A 27,092-nucleotide genomic window follows, 5' to 3' on the forward strand; every position below is an offset into this window, starting at 1 on the left:
TCCTTCTCCCTTCAGTTGTCTTGTAAAATTCCTAAGCGTTGGCAGTTAAGAGACGAATTTCACGTTACATATTGTTAATCAACAAAATTCTAATATGCAAATTAGAGGAGTCGGTGGAATCCTAGACTGAGGAGTCGGAGTATTTTCGGACCGACTCCACAGTCCTGGAATTAACAGCCAAAACTATTTAGGAATTTTGGGCGGCCAAGTTCAACCTATGGTTCACGAACCATTTCCGGAGGGAAATTCCATCTTTCAAGATGATAATGCCCCAATCCATAAAGCTAGAATTGTTAGAATGGCACAAGGAACAGTCTAATGAAGTTGAGCATCTCATCTGGCCACCACAATCTCCAGACAACATTGAGCATTTATGGCCATTATTAGAGATTCCAGTAAGAAGTCCATTTCCGCCACCATTGTCTAAAAGACACACACACACCTCTAAAGGATTATTAGGAACACCTGTTCAAGTTCTCATTAATGCAATTATTTAATCAACCAATCACATGGCAGTTGCTTCAATGCATTTAGGGGTGTGGCCCCGGTAAAGACAATCTCCTGAACACCAAACTGAATGTCAGAATGGGAAAGTAAGGTGGTTTAAAGGGAACCTAAACTGAGGATATGTATTTTTCCTTTTAAAATACCAGTTGCCTGACTCTCCTGCTGATCCTGTGTCTGATACTTTCAGCCACAGCCCCTCAACAAGCATGCAGATCAGGCGCTCTGACTGAAGTGAGACTGGATTAGCTGCATGCTTGTTTCAGGTGTGTGATTGAGCCACTACTGCATCCAAAGAGATCAGCAGGACTGTAAAGCAACTAGTATTATTTAAAAGGAAACTTCGATATCCCTCTCAGTTAAAGTTCCCTTTAAAGTGAATGGGAACCCATATTTAAATTTAAAAAAAAAAGTCAGATACTCACCTAAGGAGAGGGAGGCTCTGGGTCCCATAGAGCATCCCCTCTCCTCTCCCGGTCCCCGCTGTTGCGCTGGCTCCCCCGCAGCGATATTCGACAGTTTTCGGTCAAATACCGCTGTTTCCCGGCCGAAGGGAGGCTTTGGAAATGCTTCGGGACCGCTCTACACTGCGCACGCCCACTATGATGCACTCTTGCGTGCGCAGTATGGAGCCGCCCATCTTCGGGAAGACTCTGCTCCTGAAGTCCCCTCAGCGGGGGATGTGAACAGGGGAGCCAGCGTAGCACCGGGAGAGGAGAGGGAAGGCTCATTAGGACAGAGCCTTCCCTCTCCTTACGTATCTGACTTTTTATTTTAATATGGGATCCCATTAGCTTTAAAGGAATACTGTGGGGTGGGGGGGTTGGGGAAAAGGAGCTGAACTTACCCGGGGCTTCTAATGGTCCTCCGCAAACATCCTGTGACCGCACAGCCACTCACCTATGCTCCAGCCCTGCCTCCAGTTCACTTCTGCTCTGTCAGACTTTCAAGTCTGAAAACCACTGCGCCTGCGTTGCAGTGTCCTCGCTCCCGCTGATGTCACCAGGCGCGCACTGCGCAGGCCCAGTATGGTGTGTGCCTGCGCGGTACGCTCCTGGTGACAACAGAGCGAGGACACGGCAATGCAGGCACAGTGGTTTTCAGACTTAAAAGTCTGAAAGAGCAGAAGTGAACTGGAGGCAGGGCTGGAGCATTTGTGAGTGGCTGCGCGGTTACAGGATGTCTGCGGGGGACCATTAGAAGCCCCGGGTAAGTTCAACTCATTTTTCCCCGACCCCCTTACAGTATACCTTTAAAGAGAACCCGAGGTGGCCTTGTATTACGTAAGTGGGGCACAGAGGCTGGTTGGGCACACTAACACCAGCCTCTGTTGCCCCATCGTGTGTGTCAAAGACCCCCCTGCTCGCCGCTATACCCCCGCAGAGCTGGCGACACGCAGCGTGTCGCCAGCACAATGTTTACTCTAGCGCTGTCTGTCAGCGCCGCTCCGCCTCCTCCTCTGCATCGCCGCTACCCGCCCTCGTCCCTTCCCTCCCGCTGATTGGAGGGAAGGGACGAGGGCGGGTAGCGGCGATGCGGAGGAGGCGTGGGAGCGGCACTGACAGACAGCGCTAGAGTAAACATTGTGCTGGCGACACGCTGCGTGTCGCCAGCACTGCGGGGGTATAGCGGCGAGCAGGGGGGTCTTTGACACACACGATGGGGCAACAGAGGCTGGTGTTAGTGTGCCCAACCAGCCTCTGTGCCCCACTTACGTAATACAAGGCCACCTCGGGTTCTCTTTAAGCAATTTTGAGTGTGGAATGGTTGTTGGTGCCAGATAACCCAGTCTGAGCATTTCAGAATCTGCTGTTACTGGGATTTTAACGCACAAGCATTTCTAGGGTTTAGAAAGAATGGAGTGAAAAAGGGAAAAACATCCAGTATGCAGCAGTCCTGTGGGCAAAAATGTCTTATTGATGCTAGAGGTCAGAGGAGAATGGGTCGACTGATTCAAGCTGATAGAAGAGCAACATTGACAAATAACCACTTGTTACAACCGAGGTATGCGGTAAAGCATTAGTGAAGCCACAACATGCACAACCTTGAGGCGGACGGACTACAACAGCAGAAGACCACTCATCTCCACTACAAATGGGAAAAAGAGGCTACAATTTGCACGAGCTTGCCAAAATTGGACAGTTGAAGACTGGAAAAATTTTGCCTGGTCTGATGAGCCTCAATAGTCAGAATTTGGCTTAAACAGAATTAGAACATGGATCCATCATGCCTTGTTACCACTGTGCAGGCTGGTGGTGGTGTCGTAATGGTGTAGGGCATGATTTCTTGGCACACTTTAGGCCCCTTAGTGCCAACTGGGCATCGTTTAAATGCCACGGGCTACATGAGCATGGTTTCTTACCATGTCCATCCCTTCATGACCACCATGTACCCATCCTCTGATGGCTACTTGTAGCAGGATAATGCACCATGTCACAAAGCTCGAAATCATTTCAAATTGGTTTCTTGAACATGACAATGAGTTCACTGTACTAAAATGGCCACCACAGTCACCAGATCTCAACCCAATAGAGCATCTTTGGGATCTGATGGAACAAGAGCTTCGTCCCCTGGATGTGCATCCCATAAATCTCCATCAACTGCAAGATGCTATCCTATCAATATGGGGCAACATTTCTAAAGAATGCTTTCAGCACCTTGTTGAATCAATGCCATACAGAATTAAAGGCAAAGAGGGGGGGGGGGGGGGGGGGAATCAAACAGCATATTAGTATGGTGTTCCTAAAAATATCAGGGCTGTGGAGTCGGAGTAATTTCAGGTGCCGGGAGTCAGGAAAAAGAAAATGTACCGACTCCTAATGAATTTAAACTAATTAAAATAGAAAATATGATACAATGGTTCTATTTCTCAGATAATAGTCATCATAAATTTATACATACAGTAATAGCTGTGCTTAGTCCACAAAAATGAAGTACAATACAATAACATTTGTAAAGCGCTTTTCTCCCATAGGACTCAAAGCGCATAGCTGTGTCTCAGATTAATACAGGGTTGCAGGCTGGGTTGTGTTACAGAGGAGATAGTCAGATGTTCATGAATGCCAGACTGAAGAGGTAGGTTTTCAGTTTAGACTTAAATGCTTCCAAGGATGGAGCTGTCCTGATTGGGTGTGACAGGGAGTTCCAAAGTGTAGGGGCAGCATGACAAAAGGCTCTGTCTCCAAAGGTTTTGAGGTAGTCTCTGGGGGTGACCAAGGTGTTACGTCTCGTGTTCTCCCCAGAGCTTTTCAGTTGGGCGGCGCGCCCACCTGACCCTGCCCTCCCGCCCGGCTGCCGTTTGCCCTGGTCTGTAGCAGAATGATTCTCTTGAATCATTACAGCAGCAGCGGCTGTGTCTGTGCACTCAGCAGTGTGTAGCCAGCTCCCTGTTATTCAGGGTTGCTATCTCCGCCCGCTTCCCCAGCTCCCTTCGCAGTGTAGAGGGGTGGGGAAAGGTCCTGTGAAATTAAACACAGGACAGATAAACTTGTACTGTACGGGACGCTTGGCTCTATTTATTACGGCAAGCCAAGTATTGGCTTAAATTGTACTGTTCTCACTAATGTGCACTAGTGTTTAAACAGATATGGAGAGGAGAGCTGTAACCTTGCAGAAGATTTCTGCTGAGTGATTATAACAAGGGTGGCATTACTGACCTTATTTCTAGAAAATAAAGCAGTTTAGCTGTAATTTTATCTAAACTTGGAAAATACTTGTAGTTATTGCAGTCTAAACTTCAGAGCACTTTATTCAGCAGCCTCTTCCTGATATTCATAGCAGAGTATCTTCATGACAGATGATTGGTCCTCTGAAAGTGTGTGTGTGTATGTGTATGGTGTGTGCATATATTGTGTGTGTGTGTGTGTCTGTGCGGTGTGTGTGTCTGCGTGTGTGTCCCTCTGTGTGTGTGTGTGTGTGTGTGTGTGTGTGTGTGTGTGTGTGTCTGCGTGTGTGTCCCTCTGTGTGTGTGTGTGTGTGTGTGTGTGTGTGTGTGTGTGTGTGTGTGTGTGTGTGTGTGTGTGTGTGTGTGTGTGTGTGTGTGTGTGTGTGTGTGTGTGTGTGTGTGTGTGTGTGTGTGTGTGTGTGTGTGTGTGTGTGTGTGTGTGTGTGTGTGTGTGTGTGTGTGTGTGTAGGTTTTATCCTGGGCTGCCCTCACCCATCCAGTAGTACCTAGCATATTCCCTAACATAATCCCCCCCCCCCCCCAACACCCAGTGTGATTCCGCACCCAGTGTGAACCTCCCCACTCGGCTACTTTTTCGTGCCACCCGGCTGAAAAAAATATTCTGGGGAGAACACCGACGTCCTTTTGATCTAAGATTGTGGGGGGGTGATGCAGTTGCAATAAGTCCTTCAGGTATCCAGGGTCCAGATTGTGCAAGGATTTGAATGTCAGTAAGTCAATCTTAAACAGAATTCTCCATTTTATCAGTAGCCAGTGGAGTGAGCACAGGGTTGGTGTTATGTGGCAATGGCGGGGTTGGCTCGTTAACAGCCTTGTGGCGGCATTCTGTACTAATTGCAGGTGGCGTAAGTCTTTCTTATGCAGGCCTGTGTAGAGGACGTTGCAGTAGTCTAACCTTGATGTGACAAAGGCATGAACTAGGGTTGGAAGATCCTCTGAAGGAACTAGGTGTTTAATCCTTGCAATATTCCTTAGGTGAAAGAAGGATTGTTTCACAACAGCTGAGATTTGATTCCTGAAGCTTAATTTCCCATCAATCAGTACTCCCAGGCTGCGCACACAGTCTGAGTTGTTCAGGTCTGAGCTCCCTATCCTTAGCGGTGTTGGTTGAGACTGGGGCGGCTTTGCTGTTGAGCCCTGGCCCTCGATAACAAGAACCTCAGTTTTGTCAGCATTAACCTCACTGGCGGTCTATTAAGATCGCCAGGGCGGCTGCGGGAGGGGTTTTTTTTTTAACAAAAAAAAAAAAAAAACTGTTTCATGCAGCCAACTGAAAGTTGGCTGCATGAAAGCCCACTAGAGGGCGCTCCGGAGGCGTTCTTCCGATCACCTCCGGCGCCCAGAACAAACAAGGAAGGCCGCAATGAGCAGCCTTCCTTGTTTTGCTTACATCGTCGCCATAGCGACGAGCGGAGTGACGTCATGGACGTCAGCCGCCTCCGATCCAGCCCTTAGCGCTGGCCGGAACTTTTGTTCCGGCTGCGCAGGGCTCGGGCGGCTGGGGGGACCCTCTTTCGCCGCTGCTCGCGGCGGATCGCCGCAGAGCGGCGGCGATTAGGCAGCACACGCGGCTGGCAAAGTGCCGGCTGCGTGTGCTGCTTTTTATTTCGCTCAAATCGGCCCAGCAGGGCCTGAGCGGCGACCTCCGGCGGTGATGGACGTGTAGAGTCGTCCATACCGCTGAGGAGGTTAAGTTTTAGCCAATTATTATTCATCCACTCCTGAAGCTCAGCTAAGCATGCGTTTGTGGAGTAGGGTCTGTGACGCCAGGTTTGAATGACAAATATAGCTGGGTATCATCAGCATAGCAATGATATGTCAGGCCATGTTTTTGTATGATTTCTCCAAGGGGCATCATGTATATGGTAAAAAAGTAAAGGAGATAATATTGCGCCCTGAGGTACACCGTATTTTAGTGGTACAGGGTTGGAGAGGAAGGGCCCTAAGGCTACTCTTTGTGTTCTGCCAGCCAAGAAGGAGTTGAACCACCGGAGAACAATGCCATCTATGCCACAGTATTCTTGTAGCCTGTTGAGCAAGATTTCATGGTCGACTGTCTAAAAAGTCGCTGAGAGGTCGAGCAAAATCAGGATGGAACATTGACCCTTGTCTCTTGCAATGAGCAGATCATTGCAAATCTGGGTGAGGGCTGTTTCACAGCTGTGATATTTCCTGAAGCCAGATTGAAGAGGGTCAAGGATGTTGTTTCTGGAGAGCCTGGCTTCAAGTTGGAGGTAGACAGCCTTTTCATGAACTTTTCCCAGAAAGGGGAGGTTTGAGACAGGTCTGTAGCTGTTTAGAGCATCTGGGTCTAAGGATGGTTTCTTGAGTAGTGGCCTGACGATTACTTCTTTCAGAGTAGAGGGAAACCACCCTTCTTGTAAGGAACTGTTGACTATTTTGTGGAATGCCAGTGTAAATAGTTCAGGGCATTTCAACATGAACTTAGTGGGGCCAGATCGCAGGTAGTCTGGCGAAGGTTTGAGAGGATATCCAAGAGGTCTTTATCAGCGATTCCCTTAAAAAAATCAGACCATGGTGGTAGGCTATTTTTGCACCGGTTATATGGCTCTGCATGGGTTTCTGGGGCTGTGAATTGAATGGCAGATCGTATGGAGGAGACTTTGTCTAAGAACCAATCAAAATTAATGACTTGTGCTGCTTCAATAAAGCAGTCCCCGTATTTTTAAAGTCAGATATACACATCTGATGTGTACACAGGAATCTCTTATATATACACTAAATATACTAAATAACGTCTATGCTGTAAGTATAAAGCCTGATGTGTAGCCGTGTCACTAATAGAGATGGTCAATGAGATGGAAATAATTCTGCTTTGATTCTGATTTATGCAAATGTATGCACTCCCTTTGCTGATGAAATCAAATAATTTGATATGTTGTTAAAATTTGGTTTGGTGACTACGAATTAAATGGTAACTGAGAAGGATGAAATGAAAAGTTTTATACATACCTGCATTGTGTATCTTTTGCTTATTACTTGTATTGTTGTATCTATTGTCTATTACCTGTATTGCTCCGTCACCCGTTATTGTCTGTAATCCTATTAATTGTACAGCGCTGCGTAATATGTTGGCGCTATATAAATCTAATAATAATAATAATAATAATAATAACTGGGGCTTCTTCCAGCCCCCTTCAGGCTAATCAGTCTCTCGCTGTCCACCTCCACCACCTGGATCTTCTGCTAGGAGTCCTGGTAATTCAGCTGCATGCCGCTTCCACAGCCAGAAGTATTCTGCACCTGCGCAATAGTGCTGCGCAGGTGTAGTACACTCCCGGCGGCGGAGTGTGTGCATGCGCACTACGCCAGACTGGCTCAAGTACCTGGACTCATAGCAGAAGATCCAGGTGGCGGAGGACAGCGAGGGAATGATTAGCCTGAAGGGGGCTGGAGGAAGCCCCAGGTATGTATAAAAAAAAAAAAAAAAAAAAAAAAAAAAAAAAAAAAAAAAAACTTTAACCTCCCTAGCGGTAAGCCCGAACTGAGTTCGGGCTATGCCGCCGGGAGGCACCGCTCAGGCCCCGCTGGGCCGATTTGCATAATTTTATATTATACGCTATACGCGTCGCCGCAGAACCCCCCCCCCCCCCCCCCCCCAGACCCCGTGCGCTGCCTGGCCAATCAGTGCCAGGCAGCGCCGTGGGGTGGATCGGATTCCCCTTTGACGTCACGACGTCATCCCGCCCCGTCGCCATGGCGACGGGGGAAGCCCTCCAAGAGATCCCGTTCTTTGAACGGGATCTCTTGATCTCTGATCGCCGAAGGCGATCGGAGGGGCTGGGGGGATGCCGCTCGGCAGCGGCTATCATGTAGCGAGACATTGTCTCGCTACATGAAAAAGAAAAAAAAGAAAAAAAAAAAAACGTATTTGCTGCCCCCTGGCGGATTTTAATAAACCGCCAGGGAGGTTAAAGAGACTCTGTAACATCAAAAAGATCCCCTGGGGGTACTCACCTCGGGTGGGTGAAGCCTCCAGATCCTAATGAGGCTTCCCACGCCGTCCTTTGTCCCAGGGGGGGGGTCTCGCTGCAGCCCTCCGAACAGCCGGCGACAGACCCGACTAATTTCAATATTTACCTTTGCTGGCTCCAGCGGGGACGCTGTGGCTGCTCTCGGCTCCGAACTACACTGAAATACCCGATCTCAGTCGGGTCCGCTCTACTGCACAGGCACCGGAAACCGGAGACCCGACGGCGATCGGGTATTTCCGCCTACTTCTGAGCCGACAGCCGTCAGAGCGCCTGCGCAGGAGCCAGGGAGGTAAATATTGACGTCATCTTTCTCGGAGGGCTGCAGCGAGACCCCTGAGGGACGGAGGACGGTGTGGGAAGCCTCATTAGGATCCGGAGGCTTCCCCCACCCGAGGTGAGTACCCCCCAGGGGATCTTTTGACGTTACAGATCCTCTTTAAAGAGAACCCAAGGCGGGGTTCTAACAACAAAATCCCCATACAGAGGCTGGGTCTGCCTATAGAGCCCAGCCTATGTTGCTATTTAGATTCCCCCTAAATCCCCCCTGCGCTCAGCGAGACCCAATAAATCACAGCCGCGCTGTGTTTACCTCCTCCTGTCAGTCTCGGCTGCTCCCCAGCATCCTGTATCGCTCCGGTCCCCGCCCACGGTCCTTCCCTCCAATCAGCAGGGAGGGAAGGGACGTGGGTGGGGACCAGAGCGATGCAGGAGGCTGGGGAGCGGCGAGACTGGCATTATGGAGGTAAATACAGCCCGCTGCGACACGCTCTGAATTATGGGGTCTTGCAGAGTGCAGGGGGGCTTAGGGGGAATCTAAATAGCAACAGAGGCTGGGCTCTATAGGCAGACCCGGCCTCTGTATTGGGATTTTGTTGTTAGAACCCCACCTCAGGTTCTCTTTAATTTTATCTGTCTCAGGTTTACTTTGTTACACAGTAGTACTATACTCTACATATGCACTCTCCACAGAGCTGCAGGGAATCCACTGAGAATGTTGTGCACATTGAAGACAGAGGTGTTGTCTGTCACCCATAAACCTGGTTCAGATTGTGCATGAAGAATGTGTAATAGAGGAAGAATCTACTTATTCCCCTGCAGAGTACCTGCACATCACTCTTACATGTACCCACAGTTACATTGCCTTGGGCCTGATAGATGTCCTTTGTTCCAGTCTGTACCTTTTACAAGTACTCTTACCAAGGACTAGTTTTTGTCTATGACTAAAGGAAATAAATATGGCAGTCTCCATATCCTTCTCACTTCAGTTGCCTTTTAAAATTCCTAAGCGTTGGCAGTTAAAGGGAACCTTAACCGGCGGGGTAAAAAAAAAAAAAAAAAAAAAAAAAAAAAAAAAAAACACACACCTGGGGGCTTTCCCAAGCCTCCTGCAGCCGTCCGGTGCCCGCGCCGGTCCTTCGGTGCCCTCCGCCGCTAAGTTTCGTTTTCGGACGACTGCCAGTCGTCCTCGGGCCTCTTCCGCATTCCTCGTCGTAAACTGCAGTAAAGCGCGTCCGCATGACGCCAAACGCGTCATGCGGACGCGCTTTACTGCAGTTTACGACTAGGAATGCAGAAGTGGCCCGAGGACAACTGGCAGTCGTCCGAAAACGGAACTTAGCGGCGGAGGGAGACCGGAGGGCACCGAAGGACCGGCGCGGGCACCGGGCGGCTGCAGGAGGCTTGGGAAAGCCCCCAGGTAAGTGAATTTATTTTTCCTCGCCAGTTAAGGTTCCCTTTAAGAGATAAATTTCATGTTACATACTTTCAATCAACAAGATTGTAATATGCAAATTAGAGGAGTCGGAGGAATCCTAAACTGAGTAGTCAGAGTATTTTTGTACCAACTCCACAGCCCTGATAGAGAGATAGATAGCTAGATAGATATTCTTCTTTTGCATTGGAAGTCCTTAGATGTTAGTCTGGGCATAAAACTGCACATGAGATCTCCACACAGTGCATTCCTACACAGGATGAAAAAGCAAGTGTGACCCCAACCCGATCAGACTAAAGTGAAGTCACTGACACAAAACTTTTGCAGTGTAGAAAGAGGTTAGGATATCTACCACATTTACACTGCTATGTTCCCATTTAAAAGATTTTTCTTATCTTCGCTGTCCAGAACAGCAAGTAGAATGAATATCTTCCCAACACTGATATAGACAGCAATACAAGCCCAACAGAATTTAAACCTACTGCCTACTCAGAATAAATAAATATGACCGAAATGTTGAGGACATGTTTCAACGGCCATTTCTGAAAAAAACAAAAATGACCAACCCCGTAAAAGGATTAATCACTATGAACATGAACCGGTAAACTGTCAGCAGCAATTCACACTCCTCAGCCGTGAAGTACAAAATCCTCTTTCCAAGCTCCGTACAGTAGAAACACGTCTACGTGAAATAACCGCTATTTCTCTAAAAAGCTTCTTAGTTACCTTCTCCATCGTTGTAAGTTCCTGAGTCTACGGCCTCTCCACGCTTCTTCTCGAACCTACTAGAATATGACAGTTCAAATCCCTCCCAACTAGAATAGACGTCACACTAGACGTGATTCTATTGGCAGATCGAGTTAAATAAAACACATTGATTTGTCAAAAGAGATGTCCAACAAAATGCCACTCCTTTCCCGTCCCCTCCGGAGGCGTTGCCAAGCAATCCATAATCCCGCCTACCGTAACAACTTCATTTTATTGGTCAGTTAAATTATCATAAAAAGGAGGATTTGGCTGGTTGATTCTGGAAGCTTCTACTGCACGGATTGGTCGCCGTCTTGAGTCAGACCTTTCATTGGCTGGCTACAATTCCCGGCCCATGAAACTGTCCGTCCTTTTATGTTTCATTGATAATCGTGACGTCACCAAAGTAGTGCACCACTGAGAGGGAGAGAGTTTATCTTGGCCAGCGAAAAGCGTATGCAGGATGTCTGTTATCTTTACCTGTTGAGTAGAAACAATCATTTGGATAATTTGTTTCCCTTCTTTTATGTTCACTATCCATAGCTCTCAACTGTCCCTATTTTGGAGGGAAAGTCCCTCTTTGTGAACCCTGTCCCTCTTTCTTCTTCATTTGTCCCTATTTTTTTATTTATATAGTGCCAAACATACCTCCCAACTTTTTGAGATTAGAAAGAGGGACACTTAAAGAGACACTGAAGCGAAAAAAAATATATGATATAATGAATTGGTTGTGTACTATGAATAATTACTAGAAGATTAGCAGCCAGGGGCGTAACTAGAAATCACTGGGCCCCCCTGCGAATATTTGGATGCCCCCCCCCCCCCCCCATAGGTGCCAAATAATCGTAATGAGGCAGCGTTTCACTGTAAATTAATTGTAAAGTGGGCAGCATTTTACCAGACAATCGTAATGTGGGCCAGAAAATCGTAATGTGGGCAGAGTTCACCAGAAAATCGTAATGTGGGCCTTTAGAAAATCATAATGTGGGCAGAGTTCACCAGAAAATCGTAATGTGGGCACCAGTCACCAGAAAATTGTAACGTGGACAGCATTCACCAGACAATCGTAATGTGGGCAGCGTTCACCAGAAAATCATAATGTGGGCAGAGTTCACCAGAAAATCATAATGTGGGCAGAGTTCACCAGAAAATCGTAATGTGGGCACCAGTCACCAGAAAATCGTAACGTGAGCAGCAGTCACCAGAAAATTGTAACGTGGACAGCATTCACCAGACAATTGTAATGTGGGCAGCGTTCACCAGAATATCGTAATGTGGGACAGAAAATCGTAATGTGGGCAGAGTTCACCAGAAAATCGCAATGTGGGCAGCAGTCACCAGAAAATCGCCATGTGGGCAGCAGTCACCAGAAAATCGCCATGTGGGCAGCAGTCACCAGAAAATCGCAATGTGGGCATCAGTCACCAGAAAATCCTAATGTGGGCAGCAGTCACCAGAATATCGTAATGTGGGCAGCAGTCACCAGAAAATCCTAATGTGGGCAGCAGTCACCAGAATATCATAATGTGGGCAGCACACACCAGAAAATCCTAATGTGGGCAGCAGTCACCAGAAAATCCTTATGTGGGCAGCAGTCACCAGAAAATCCTTATGTGGGCAGCAGTCACCAGAAAATCGCAATGTGGGCAACAGTCACCAGAAAATCGCAATGTGGGCAGCAGTCACCAGAAAATCCTAATGTGGGCAGCATACACCAGAAAATCGTAATGTGGGCAGCAGACACCTGAAAATCGTAATGTGGGCAGCAGACACCTGAAAATCGTAATGTGGGCAGCAGACACCTGAAAATCGTAATGTGGGCAGCAGGCACCTGAAAATCGTAATGTGGGCAGCAGACACCTGAAAATCGCAATGTGGGCAGCAGACACCTGAAAATCGTAATGTGGGCAGCAGACACCTGAAAATCGTATTGTGGGCAGCAGACACCTGAAAATCGTATTGTGGGCAGCAGACACCTGAAAATCGTAATGTGGGCAGCAGACACCAGAAAATCGCAATGTGGGCAGCAGACACCTGAAAATCGCAATGTAGGCAGCTGTCACCAGAAAATCCTAATGTGGGCAGCAGACACCAGAAAATCATAAAGTGGGCAGCAGACACCTGAAAATCGTAATGTGGGCAGCAGACACCAGAAAATCGTAATATGGGCAGCAGACACCTGAAAATCGTAATGTGGGCAGCAGACACCTGAAAATCCCCCTGCAGTGACGTCAGCGGCGGCGGGATACATACCTTCTTCCTTGCGTTCCATCGCCGCCTTCTCGCTCTAGCGGCTGACGTCACTTCCGCTTCCGGAAGTGACGTCAGCCGCTAGAGCGAGAAGGCGGCGATGGAACGCAAGGAAGAAGGTATGTATCCCGCCGCCGCTGCTGCCCGCTGCCCACACACATTCACTAGCTGGAGGGGGGCGCAGAGGGGAGAGCCCCGAGGTGAGGGAGAGGGGGGAACTTCCCCTCTCCCCGCCGACTGTGGGCTAGGCTTTCCCCTCATGCTGCCACCCCTCCAGCCCCAAAAAAACAGCCCCGAGCGGGCCCCCCCGCGGGCGCAGGCGCTGCAGGGCCTATTGCTACGCCCCTGTTAGCAGCAAAGAAAATATTCTCATATTTTTATTTTCAGGTATATAGTGTTTTTTCTAACATTGCATCATTCTATAATATGTGCAGATTACACAACACTCAGCATTCAAAATGAGTCTTTCAGAGCAGTCTGTGAAGTAATGAACTCTCCTCTAGCAGAGGAAAAGTAAACAGTTCAATTACAGTTGAGATAATAAAAGTCAGATAACAGCCCTCTCCACAACTAAGTTAGTCGGAGAGCTTAATAGCTTTTTTTGCATAGAGATAACAACTGGAGTTTCTCAACTCTTCCTGTTCTGGAATTAATTAGACTGATGTATCTGATCTTAATGTTTTTTTTCTTAGCTGTACTACACATACAAATCATAATATCATTTTTTTTTTCGATTCAGTGTCTCTTTAAGCCACACCCCTAATCACACCCCTAGGCTTGCATACCAGAAAGATTTCTTCAGAAAAATATGTTGTTTTATAATTCAAACCACACTGGTCCTGTCTATCCTGGTTTATTTTCCTTCATATTAACACATGAAATTAAAGAGAACCCGAGGTGGGATTTAATTATGCTAGTGGGGCACAGAGGCTGGTTGTGCACACTAACACCAGCCTCTGTTTCCGCATGGTGTGCCTCCAAGACCCCCCTGCGCACCGCTATACCCCCTGCAGTGCTGGCGACACGCAGCGTGTCGCCAGCACAATGTTTACCTCTGCCTGTCTGTTAGCGCCGCTCCCCCGCCTCCTCCGTATCAGTGCTACCTGCCCGCGTCCCTTCCCTCCCGCTGATTGGAGGGAAGTGACGCGGGCGGGTAGCGCCGATACGGAGGAGGCGGGGGAGCGGCGCTAACAGACAGGCAGAGGTAAACATTGTGCTGGCGACACGCTGCGTGTCGCCAGCACTGCGGGGGGTATAGCGGCGCGCAGGGGGGTCTTGGAGGCACACCATGGGGCAACAGAGGCTGGTGTTAGTGTGCACAACCAGCCTCTGTGCCCCACTAGCATAATGAAATCCCACCTCGGGTTCTCTTTAATTTCATGTGTTAATATGAAGGAAAATAAACCACCAACATATGGTGGCTGGATAGTGTAATGGTTAAAGAGACTCAGAGCCGAAGTATTAAACAAGATTTATACATACCTGGGACTTCCAACAGCCCCATCCGCACGGATCGTTCTCGGTCTTTTTCATTGGTCCCGTAACTTCCACCAGTTGGGACCAGTCTAGGCAAGCGCAGTGCGCTCCCTCCGTACTGCGCAGGCAATACACAGGGAGTCACTGCGCAGGCGCAAAAATTTGGCTGCGTCTGGCGGAAGTTACGCGACTAGGTGTAGAAGGCTGAGGACGGTGGCATGGGAGCGATCCGTGCGGATGGGGCTGGATGAAGCACCAGGTATGTATAAATCTTGTTTAGTATTTTGGCTCTGAGTTTCTTTAAAGGAATCATCAGGCTAAAAATGAAAAATCAGCTTTACTCACCTGGGGCTTTCTCCAGCCCCTTGCAGCAGATTGTCCCACGCTGACTGCTCCTATCATAAAGTTCTATAATTAACTTCCCATCCCATCCTGGTCTCTGGTACACGTGACATCATGATGCGGCGCCATGCTGGTCCGTTTACATAAAGCACTAACTTAATTATTTTTTTTTGCAAATGACATTGACATTTTTTTTTCAAAAAAACGAATACTTTTTTTTTTTATAAATAACAACGCCCAAGCTGGTCCGTTTAGTTGAGCGCGCATGCAGCACCGGCACAGCTAAAGGCCTTACAGTCCTGTTACTAGTGGTGCTCGGATTCCCCCGATCCCGAGTAAATCCGGCCACAGCAGTATCGAAATCCGGATACGCCATCATTGTGATCCGGACCTTAAATGGAATTCCGAATTCTACTCGGATCTTAGCCGTGATTACGTGTAGAAACTGTGATCATGCCCGTGGCAGTGGGAACACAGACTGCAGTAGTGAATAACAACATCAGCGGAAGCAGACGGAGGACTAAGAGCACTCGGCAGCAGCACAGTTGACTATGGCACCTCAGTGGTGCTACCACAGCATGAAAATGCCGCCCAAACATGACATCATCCATGGACCCTGGCGGTGGGAACACAGACTGCAGGAGGGAAATGCTGCAGCAGGAGGAGCAGCGTGTGTCAGCAGCAGCAGCATATAAGGCCATGAGACAGGACGGGGGGCACCACAGTGAACAATTAAATGAACCAGGCCAATTAGGAGTAGGTTCCAACTTGTGTTTGGAAAGGCAGGCATTAAAATTCCCAGCCACTTCATGTCCCTCTGTCGCCGACAGCAGGGGCCAGGAACTCACCTTCCACCCAAGCCTGGTTAATTTTGAGGAAGGTGAGTTTGTCCACAGAGTTGTCGGACAGCCGAGAGCGCTTCTCGGTGACCCGGCTACACTTAAGCATCTCTCAGAGAGGACACTGGAAGGGGGGCAGAAAAGGACTTCCAGGGTGTACTAGGCAAGCTCCCTCCAGATCTCCAGTCTCTTCTCCCAGTACTCCATGGTGTTCACAGGGCTGTCAGTGTCAAGCTCACTGAACAGACACCATGTCGGTCAGTTGCTGGTGCTGGTTGGAGGAGGATGCTGTGGCTAGCACCTCTGCTCTGGGCAGCTCCACTGCATACAGGCTCTTTGTTAGGCTCAGCAGGTCTCCAGGGGCACTGGATGCTGCTGCTGGTGGTGGCCACAAGCACCTGTTGCTGGGTTGGCAGAACAGCAACAGTGGGGGTGGAAGGCTGGGGAAATGCTGCGCACAAGGGCCCCCTGAAACTCCTTTATACGGCGCTCGGTGGTGGATGGCGACATGAACTGTCCCAGCTTCCCCTTCAGACGCAGGTCCAGGATCAAGGTGATCCAGATGTCCTCCCTTTCACGCATATGTATCACCCGGGGGTCCCTGCAAAGGCAGCACAACATGTGCGCAGCCATGGGGAAGAGGCGGGCATTGGCAGACTGTGACACATCTTCGTCATCATCCCCCGAGAGGACATGCCTGTCCACGTCTTCCTGTGCCGTGTCCTCCTGAAACCACCACTCCTGCACAATGGCAGTGGCGCTCTGCTGCTCCCCCTCAGCATCCAGGTTAGGGACCTCCAACTCCTCCTCCACTACTTGAAAGTCATTATCCTCCTCCTGTGAGTTGGACTGTGCTACCAACTACTCCTGATCCAGCTGGATCAGGGCTGCCTCCCCCTCTGCAATCAGATCACACAGCACCCTGTCCAGCAGGCAAACCAGGGGCACCCATTAATAGGCGGATGCCGTTCTTGGTTCCTTGCAGGAAGGGAGCCAAGACCAGGCACACTTGCTGCATGTGTGTCCACTGAGCTGAGGAGATCAGCTGCATGTTGGTGGAGCCGTAGACGTTTGCCTCACAGATGTACCTGCTAAGCCACTGCAACATCGCCAGGGTCGAGTTCCAGCGAGTTGGGACCGCTATGATCAGGCGTTGTGATGGCAGGCCCTCGCACTGCTGCAGGTTAGCCAGGGTTGCAGAGGCAGTAACGGAGTGGCGCAAATGGCGCACCAGCTTCCGTGCAGCTTACAGCAGCTGGTCCTTCCCGGGTAGGTGCGCAGGAAGTAATGCACCACCAAATTGAGGATGTGGCCCAAGCAGAGGATGTGGTCGAGTTGTCCCAGGTGCAGTGCGGCCACCAGGCTGGCCCCATTATCGGATGCCACGTAAACGACTTTGAGGCCTTTGGTGGTCAGCTACCTCTGCTTCTGCTCCCGAGGCTTTGCGCTGCTGCTGAGGCTGGCTTGCTTGCGGGGTGTGGAGGGAATGGGATCAAAGGAGCCTGCTGCATCCCCCCTGATCTCGCGTGGTGGCAACTACGGATGCTCATTCGGATTCCGCGGAAATGCAATTTCCGAAATTCCGATCAGAAATTGCATTTCCGCATCGGAATGCGGAAATCGGTAATGCAAGTGTGGTAGGCGGATTTCCGCCGGAAATCGCAGAAATTTCTGCTGACTTTAACATCGATTTTCTCAAAAACTATAAGGTCTTTTGAAAACATTTTTTTTGCATCTTGTTCACAAGATTCTGTTTAATAAACGCTGAAACTTTGGTGTTTCAAGGACTTACGGGGGCTTTGCTATTAACCGCTAAAGTCGGCTGATTTTTACTGTAATGTAAAATGCAGAAAATCTGCATCTGCCTATTTTCTGCATTTTACATTGCAGTAAAAATCCGCCGACTTCAGCAGTTAATAGCAAAGCCCCCGTAACTCCTAGAAACACCACATTTTCAGGGTTTATTAAACCAAATCTTGTGAACAAGATTGCAAAAACGTTTTCAAAAAGACCTTATAGTTTTTGAGAAAATCAATGTTAAAGTCGGGCGGAATTTCCGCGATCTCCGGCGGAAATTCCGCATGGGAATGCGGAAATTGGTAGGGGAAAGCGGAATCGGTAATTGGCGATGTCGGAATGCGGATTTACCATGGAATCGGAAATGGGCATTTCCGACCATCGTGGCAACACCAGCTGGCCTGCTGCCATGCTAGCTGCTGCTGTGTTCTCACCCCCTTCCACCAGTGTCACGCAGTGCGCAGTAATGGACAGGTAGCAGCCTGTCCAAAATTGGCTTTTCCACAAGTCCATGGTGATATGGACCCACTCGCCCACGATGGGCCACGTTTTCCACCACAAAATCGTGCAGTGCTGGGATGGCGGTCCTTGAAAAGTAGTGGTGGCTGGAGATTCGCCACTCTGGGATCCCAAACTGGAGCAGCACGCACATATCACACCCCTCCTGCACCAGGGAGTATTGAAGGAGCTGCGAACACATGGCCTGGGCCAGCAAGTCGTTCAGCTTCCGGATGTGCCTGTGGCCAGGAGGCAGAGGCTTGGTCAAACCATGAAAGCTGTCGCTCAGCAGGGTCTGCCGATGCTCTGCAGGGGAAGCTGAGAAGGGAGCACTGGAGGTAGCAGAGGAGGCCAATGAGGACTGGCTGGCCTCACCAGCCTCAATGTCCGTGACATGAGCTGCCAAGGATGCACTGAAGGAAGGAGTGCATTTTCGTGCAGCGGCTTAACGACCATGAGGGAGGGATGATGCTGCGGTGGGTCTCCTGCTCTTACCACTTACCTTGCTGGTCCTTCAGCGTCTTAAACTCTGCAAAATCATTCTGGTGATAGGTCTTCAGGTGGGTCTGGAGGGATGAGGTCCCTATTTTGCCCGCATTGCGCCCACGGCTCAAGGTTTCTTTTTGCAGGAGTTACACACTGCATAGCTTGTATCCAGGGTGGACAAATGGAAATAATTCCATATTGGGGACGTAACCACCCCCTTACGGTGTGCAGAGGGTGCGGCGGCTCTCCCTCTGGTTGGGGGTTGCATGGTGGTGATGCTGCTGCTGATGGCGGTGCCGGCTGAAGCAGCGGCCTATGCTCCACGCCCACTGCTGGTCCTGCCCCTGCCTGACATGTGGTGATACAACCTATGCCTATGCTCCTGTGCCTCACCCTCCTCCACGCTGCCTTCCGGGAGCTCAGGCACATAAGGACTGTCCTGCCATTCATCCTCGTCATCAGGAAACAGCTCTTCTCCTGACCCCCCCCCCCACCACCTCTTCTGCCCCAACATCTCCAGACACAGACCCCTCCTCATCCTCAAAATCTGCTTGTGCTGGCCCGAGTCCAACCTCCTCCACATCAGGCCCCATGATCTCCTCAAAGGCAGCCATCAAGACACTCCCAGACTGAGGAGCAAAACTCTCTCGTCCGGGGAGGGCTGACCACTGGCTGCTGGGGTGGATGTCACAGCAAGCGGGGGGTGTTGCCTGCTGCTGCTAGTACTGCTGCTGGGAGTGCTGGTTACAGCGGAAGTCTGGGAAAGTAATTGGCTTCTCCTCTGTCATCATCTCCACCACTGCCTCTACCTGCCTCTCCTGACACTAACTACCTAACAAAGGGGCCTAGCTAACTAACTAGCCTAACTGTTAATACAGGGAGAGGGATCAGGAGCACACAGGGGGCTGATTAGGGCCTGATCTGATGGGTAAGTGACATGTGGTGACAGTTGGTGATCAGGGGATGAAAAGAAGGCTTTTTACAGGCCTTAGACCGGGGAGATCAGAGGTAAACAATAGCAGGGGGGGTTATCAGAGGGAGATCTGAGATCTGAGGGCAGGGGGGTGATCAGTACCTGCAGGGGGCTGATTAGGGCCTGATCTGATGGGTGAGACTGACAGGTGGTGAAAGGTTATCAGGGGATGAAAAGAAGGCTGTTTTCAGGCCTACACAGGGGAGTTCAGAGATAAACAATAGCGGGGGGGGGGGGGGGGGATCAGATGGGGATCTGAGGGCAGGGGGGGGTTGATCAGGAGCCCACGGGGGGCTTATTAGGGCCTGATCTATTGGGTGAGTTACAGGGGATGACAGTGAGTGATAAGGGGGAGGGAGATCAGGTGTAAACAATGCACTGGGTGTAATCAGAGGGGGCTCTAAGGGTGATCAGGGGGGTAAAGTGTCTATATATGTGGTGCAAATGTGTGTGTTCTCTACTTACAGGGCTGCCTGTCCTCTCTGGTGGTCGATCCACGCAGAAGAGACCACCAGAGGAGGAGGCAGCCAGTATAATACAAGTTGTTTACTAAATAACTTGTATTATACACTTTCTATTAGTTAGTGTAACGGTTTTGTGCCGCAACTCAGATATCTGAGCATTTGGTGATCTGCAGAATCACCAAAAGCTGCAGACGCTATACCGGACTATGTGTGATCTGCAGAATCACCAATAATACCCGTATAGCAACACAATGGGCTGAGAATGCAATGCTTGGTACAACCGTAACTTAGTCATTCGCGAGGCCTACCAGAGGACCTGGCAAGGTACAATCAGTACACTAAGAGGACAAATTAGACCAAACCTCCCCAGTGGGGCTGGGAAGGTACAGACAGAGAATATAGAAATAGTCTAGCTGGTCTCTGCCAGGGGAGCTGGCAAGAGACAAACACCAATCAGACAGATAATAACAGACCTTTTCCAGATGGCTTGGAGGGTCTACTAGGAGATAGACCAACTAGTCCTTACCAGGGAAGCTGGCAAGGAACTAGTAAAACAGGTAGCAAGGAAGCCACGCCAGACCTTTCCAGTGGAGCTGGAAAGGTGATACAAGTGACTTGGATAGTTTTAGCCAAACCTTCCAGAGGAGCTGGGAAGGTTCTATCAGTCACCAAGCAACACCTCACCAGTGGAGCTGGTGAGAATAATAAATAAAGAATGGGTGCTCATCAGTGGAACTGATGAGCCTCAGAAACCACACAGGCTAGGCCCCTTCAGAGGTGCTGGCTGGCCCAAGCTACTCGGTACTACTACATATGGCCAGACCTCCGAGGGTACTGGGAATGTACTAACAGATACAATAACAGAATAGTTTGACAAGACCTCACCAGAGGTGCTGGTGAGGTACTATTGATACACTGACCGTAATAATAGAACTCAGAACTTGAATAGAATAACCAGGCCTCACCAAAGGGGCTGGTGAGGCACTATCAGTGAACAGCCCGTACAATAAAGTACAAACCCCAGCAAGCTGGGGACACTGGAACTAAGATATAGAATCTCCCGGGGAGCGGGTGACTCAAATAGTACTGCTACCTAGTGATCACCTGAGGAGCAGGTGATTAAGGCTGTACTGCAGCCTAGAAGACACCTGGGGAGCAGGCGTTACAAATAATACTGCAATCACAGATCACCTGAGGAGCAGGCGATTAAGGCTGTACTGCAGCCTAGCAGAATCACTTCACCAGAGGAGCTGGTGAAGCTAACACCTCACCAGTGGCTAGGGCCCACCGGTGAGTAGAATGGTCAGGCAGGCAAGAGTCGGCAACAGAGAGGACAGTTTCAGAGCAGAAACGTGAGGCCGAAGAGTAATAGGTAATCAGGCAGAGGTTCAGCAACTTTGAGGCAGATAGACGGAAGTGCAGAATCAGCAAGCAAGATCAGAGTCAGAGTTTAGCCAGAGTCATAGACAGGAAATCAATAACAATAATACAATCAGATAAGCTAACTATAGATAGATGTATATCGCAATTATCGCATATACATCAATCATTAACAGGAACCTCACTATGATATACAAAATAACCAATATCCTAATCTAGGTGTGAAGTCCTTGATTTCAACACCTGGGATCTAGTCTAAGGTCTGAGCGCTAACACTGGATGCATTCACGACAACAGACAGCGCTAGACTGAAGCCCTAAGGCTTAAGAAGCAGAGGAGACCTCACTGGCACGCCCCCTGCTGCCAGCCAATCCGGGGCGCCGTGAGTCTCCTCTGATGTCAGCTGACCAGCAGGTCAGCTGACAAGGCTTCTCCTCGCATAAAGGTCCTGTCTATGCGCGCGCCCGCGCGAGACAGCGACCTTGCATGGAACAGACAGTCCCGTCCCCGGCGTCCTAGACGCCGGAGGGACGGGCAGGGGCCCAGAGGCAGCCGCGGTGGCGATGCAGTCCACCGCGGCTGCGCTTGTTACAGTTAGATTGTATGTTCACTGCCCGCCGGCGCTGCTAATTGGCCGAAGGGCTGATGACAGAGGGGGGCCGCAAGGGATGCTGGGCAATGCGCGCGCATGCATGCGAACCTTACGCCAATCTGCGTTAGGCGGTCCTGGGGCTGCCGCCGTGGCCACGCCCATTGGCATGGCACGGTCAGCATCTAGTTAAGTTGATCACTTGCTGGTTAGCTAAATACAAGTATCAAATACAGTAATAGAGCATGAAAATCAGTGAACACCTGCCTGCCTGCCCTACGCACCGAAAATTAACTGCACTCTGGCACAGTACAATGTCACTGACTACACTGAGTGACTACAACTGTAACGATAGGTGTCAGCAACCAGAGAGAGAATCTGATTCTTGGCGATCTGCAGTATCCCCAAGAATACAGAAATACCTGATTATTGAGGATCTGCAGTATCGCCAATAATCAGATATGTCTAACCTCTAGACACCTGAGTGTGTGAGTGTTTGGTGTAACAGTAGAAATTGGACCACCGGGGTAGCAGGTGGTTCAATAAGTAGAGACAGACTCTACTGCAGTCAAGGACTCCAGGAGAAGGAGACCCTGACTGGTTTTGCAGCAGTGCCCCCTCTGAGAAGCAGAGGGCCCCTGCAGGAAGGCTGAGCACCCAAGGGGTGGGTGACAGCCAGAAAGGTCGGGCAGGCCGGGTCGGCAACACACTGACAGATAAAGTACAAAAACAGGAAGCTGATTCGGTAAGGGTTCGGCAAGCAGGGTTTGGCAACGGAATATCAGAAGTGCAAGGTACCGAATCAGAGATCAGAAGAGTGGTCAGGAAAGCAATACGTCATAACAGATATCAAACAATGCCTAGTATGGGTGTGAGGTCCGTGGTCTCTACACCCTGGAACTAGTCTGAAGTATAACACAGATGATATACAGTATTCCTAGTCTGGGGTGTGAGGGCCGTGATCTCAACACCCTGGAACTATACTAGAGAATAACACAGATGATATACAGTATTCCTAGTCTGGGGTGTGAGGGCCATGATCTCAACACCCTGGAACTATACTAGAGAATAACACAGAGGATATACAGTATTCCTAGTCTGGGGTGTGAGGGCCATGATCTCAACACCCTGGAACTATACTAGAGAATAACACAGATAATATACAGTAAGCTGGATTCCCACGTCCTCCTGGTTCCACCACACTGAAAGATCTGACTAGGTCTGAGTGCTAACACATAGGCATTCGCAACGCCAGACAACCAGCAACTGAACAGCAAGAGATATATATAGTGGAGTGCTCTCCAGCGCCGCCCAGCTCCCATCAACCAATCACTAGCTGAGCAGGAGTCAGCTGACCGCCCTGATCAGCTGATCTTCCTCCTATTGGTATAAAGAGCCTGTCTTGCAGCGCGCACGCGCGCGTAGCTCTCCATCTGTGTGCACTACTAGGTCCAGAAACCCCAGAGGCATGTTGCTGCAGGGAAACCGCTGCACTGAACGCGGAATCCGCCGCCTCACCGTTGGAACACGCGGCGGCCCCCACGCCATTCTTCCCATGCGCACCATTAGTTCCAGACGCATGCTGATGCGGACAAACCGCCGCATCAGACGCGGAATCAGCCGCCTTGCTGTCAGCACATGCGGCGGCTTTTCCGCTATTCCTCACAACAACTAACTTAATTTCCGGACTTATAAAATTCTTCCTCTGTTCTACAACTTACCAATCAACCAATTATTGGTCTGAGCCAGGCTTACACGCTTTGAGTTCTACGGGAGAAAAGCGCTTTACAAATATTATTTATTGTTGTTAAGTTGATCACTGGCTGGTTAGCTAAATACAAGTATCAAATACAGTAATAGAGCAGTAAAATCAGTGAACACCTGCCTGCTTCCACTAAGCACAGCACTCTGTAGATAGAGATGGCCCAAACGGTTTACAAGTGAACTTATTCACGCGAACAATGCAGATTCTCGATCACGTCGGGCAGCAAACCTTTAGCACGTTCGACCCGCCCCTATACTACATCATTGGGCTAAACTTTGACCCTCTACATCACAGTCAGCGGACACATGGCAGCCAATCAGGCTGCACTCCCTCCTGGAGCCCCCCCCCCCCCCTTTATATAAGGTAGCAGTGTTGGCCATTTTCTCACTCTGTGTGCTGCTGTTTTAGTGAGAGAAGCGAGGGAGGTTGCTGCAGAGATAGGGAAAGCTTAGTTAGGCTCTTGTTAGCTTGCTACTTGTTGATATTTGTTGCTGAAAAGCAACACTAAAACAGCTCTTTTGAGGGATGATGTTCTTGTGATGTCTTTTTCTTTGTGTCGCCCACTGACACTGCATGTACAGCCCTGTCTGTCGCAGCTGGCCCTTGCTAATTGCTATACTGTGCCAGGCCCAGCACATTCAGTGCATACCTTTTACTTCATCTGTGTTACATTGTATCATACCACCAGCAGTCACTGCATACCTTTTCACTGCACCTGTGTGACTGCACATTGTATCATACCACCAGCAGTCACTATAAATCCAAGTGAATTTTATGCGCACTATAGTATTATATACAAACTAATTCAGTGTAGTGCAAACTATCTACACCCAAAAAAAAACCTCTCACAAATTTTGCATAAATAAACAGAAAACAAATATGAAATAAATTGGATCGCAGTCCTAATCACCAAACATAAAGTGTCCCAATTTTCAACTCCAAAGGTCCTGCGCTCACAGTTCTATCCTCCTCTCTTCAAGGTTCAATCCCCTCAAGCTCCAACCGTACACATGCAAATTAAATAAAGAGAAAAAAAAATACATAGCGTGACTCTGTATACATAAATCACTCCACCAAGTGTAATCCGAAAAACACAAAAACCACAGTGTGAGCACACCCCACACTTAGAGTCGCAGGCTCCTCACCCTGTGTTGGCAGTTGGCTGAAGGTGTAATGGTTAAGGGCTCTGCCTCTGACACAGAAGACCAGGGTTTGAATCTCGGCTCTGCCTGTTCAGTAAGCCAGCACTAATTCAGTAGGAGACCTTTGGCAAGTCTCCCTTACACTGGTACTGCCAATAGAGCGCCCTAGTGGCTGCTGCTCTGATCTGGCGCTTTGAGTCCGCAAGGAGAAAAGCGCAATATAAATGTTATTTGTCTTGTCTTGTGTTTTGGCTGCCAAACCACAGACAGCGCACACATATAATAACTAGTGTTGTATTGCTTCCTTCACCAAACATGATCCGCTTCAAGCACCAGGACACCCAGCCTCTCACCTTCTATGTTTGCTGCCAGATTATAGAACAGCTATAGCGCATGATAACTCCAGGTTTTAGTTCTTCTAATCCATAGCATTAGGCCATTTCCATGTTCTTACACTTCCTCATAAGCATCAACCTAATAAAATAAAAGGGAGCCTCCATAGCATAATACTGTTACTTTAACATAAATTTTTTTAAAGTAGTGCACTCACAAAGTTTGAAGATAAAATCGCATATAACAATTACAAGCCAGCTGCCATCCACGCCATAGACGTGGATGGCAGCCGGCTTGTGATTGTTATATGTGATTTTATCTTCAAACTTTGTGAGTGCACTACTTTTAAAATGTTTATATTAAAGTAACAGTATTATGCTATGGAGGCTCCCTTTTATTTTATTAGGTTGATGCTTATGAGGAAGTGTAAGAACATGGAGATGGCCTAATGCTATGGATAAGAAGCAGGGGCGTAGCAATAGGGGTTGCCAAGGTAGCCACCGCCTCGGGGCCCTTGGGCCAAAGGGGCCCCGAAGGGCCCTCCCTCAACTGCAGTATTAGCTCTCTATTAGTCCTGTGCTCATAATAATCACTTCTATAGATACTTTGAATAGTGGTAATCATTAACAAGCTGTTCCCCATCCCCTTCTTGCACCTCAGACACTGTAGTTGCCATTGGCAGGTTTTGGTGCACCGTATCAATGTATAGAGTGCTTGGGGGGGCCCATTGTAAAACTTGCATCGGGTCCACAGCTCCTTAGCTATGCCACTGATAAGAAGAACTAAAACCTGGAGTTATCATGCGCTATAGCTTTCCTATAATCTGGCAGCAAACATAGAAGGTGAGAGGATGGGTGTCCTGGTGCTTGAAGCGGATCACGTTTGGTGAAGGAAGCAATACAACACTGGTTATTATATGTGTGCGCTGTCTGTGTTTTGGCAGCCAAAACACAGGGTGAGGAGCCTGCGACCAGGGATGCTCAAATTCGGCTTCGGGAGATATCCGGATTTTTGCTATCTGGATATCTCCCAGTAATGCTGTGCAGGCTGGGCGGGGGGGTCAAGCTTACCTCTCTGACGTCTTCTTCGGTCGTCCCTCAGCGTCTCCCACGATGTGCTCCATGCGCGTCACGTGATTACAAATACTTCCTCCTTCAACCCGGAAGGAGGAAGTGTTTGTAATCAGGTGACCGCCGCTTGGAGCGCATCGTGGGAGGCGCTGAGGGACGACCGAAGAAGACGTCAGAGAGGTAAGCTTGACCCCCCCCCCCGCCCAGCCCGCACAGCATTACTGGGAGATATCCGGATAGCAAAAATCCGGATATCTCCCGAAGCCGAATTTGAGCATCCCTACCTGCGACTCTAAGTGTGGGGTGTGCTCACACTGTGGTTTTTGTGGTTTTCGGATTACACTTGGTGGAGTGATTTATGTATACAGAGTCACGCTATGTACTTTTTTTTTCTCTTTATTTAATTTGCATGTGTACGGTTGGAGCTTGAGGGGATAGAACTGTGAGTGCAGGACCTTTGGAGTTGAACACCAGCAGTCACTGCATACCTTTTCAGTGCACCTATGTCACATTGTATCATGCCACCAGCAGTCACTGCATACCTTTTCAGTCCACCTGTGTGACTGCACATTTGTATCATACCACCAGCAGTCACTGCATACATTTTCAGTGCACCTGTGACATATTGTATCATACCACCAACAGTCACTGCAAACCTTTTCAGTGCACCTGTGACACATTGTATCATACTACCAGCAGTCACTGCATACCTTTTCAGTGCACCTGTGTCACATTGTATCATACCACCAGCTGTCACTGCATACCTTTTCAGTGCACCTGTGTGACTGCACATTGTATCATACCACCAGCAGTCACTGCATACCTTTTCAGTGCACCTGTGTCACATTGTATCATACCACCAGCAGTCACTGCATACCTTTTCAGTGCACCTGTGTGACTGCACATTGTATCATACCACCAGCAGTCACTGCATAACTTTTCAGTGCACCTGTGTCACATTGTATCATACCACCAGCAGTCACTGCATACTTTTTCAGTGCACCTGTGTGACTGTACATTGTATCATACCACCAGCAGTCACTGCA

At 49.2% G+C, this 27,092-nt stretch overlaps 1 protein-coding gene across 1 annotated transcript in view; it reads right to left on the minus strand.

Annotated features, from left to right (window-relative positions):
• The window catches only part of STIP1 (stress induced phosphoprotein 1), a 280,715-nt gene extending 269,982 nt beyond the window's left edge, over positions 1–10,733 (minus strand). Inside the window, exon 1 of the mRNA XM_068259732.1 lies at positions 10,622–10,733. Within this exon, the coding sequence (XP_068115833.1) occupies positions 10,622–10,630 (9 nt within the window). The 5' untranslated portion in view covers positions 10,631–10,733. The remainder of the gene's footprint in view (positions 1–10,621) is intronic.
• Positions 10,734–27,092: the final 16,359 nt, after the last annotated feature.

This window comes from Hyperolius riggenbachi, chromosome 11, assembly GCF_040937935.1.
Source record: "Hyperolius riggenbachi isolate aHypRig1 chromosome 11, aHypRig1.pri, whole genome shotgun sequence".
In the NCBI taxonomy this organism is placed as follows: domain Eukaryota; kingdom Metazoa; phylum Chordata; class Amphibia; order Anura; family Hyperoliidae; genus Hyperolius; species Hyperolius riggenbachi.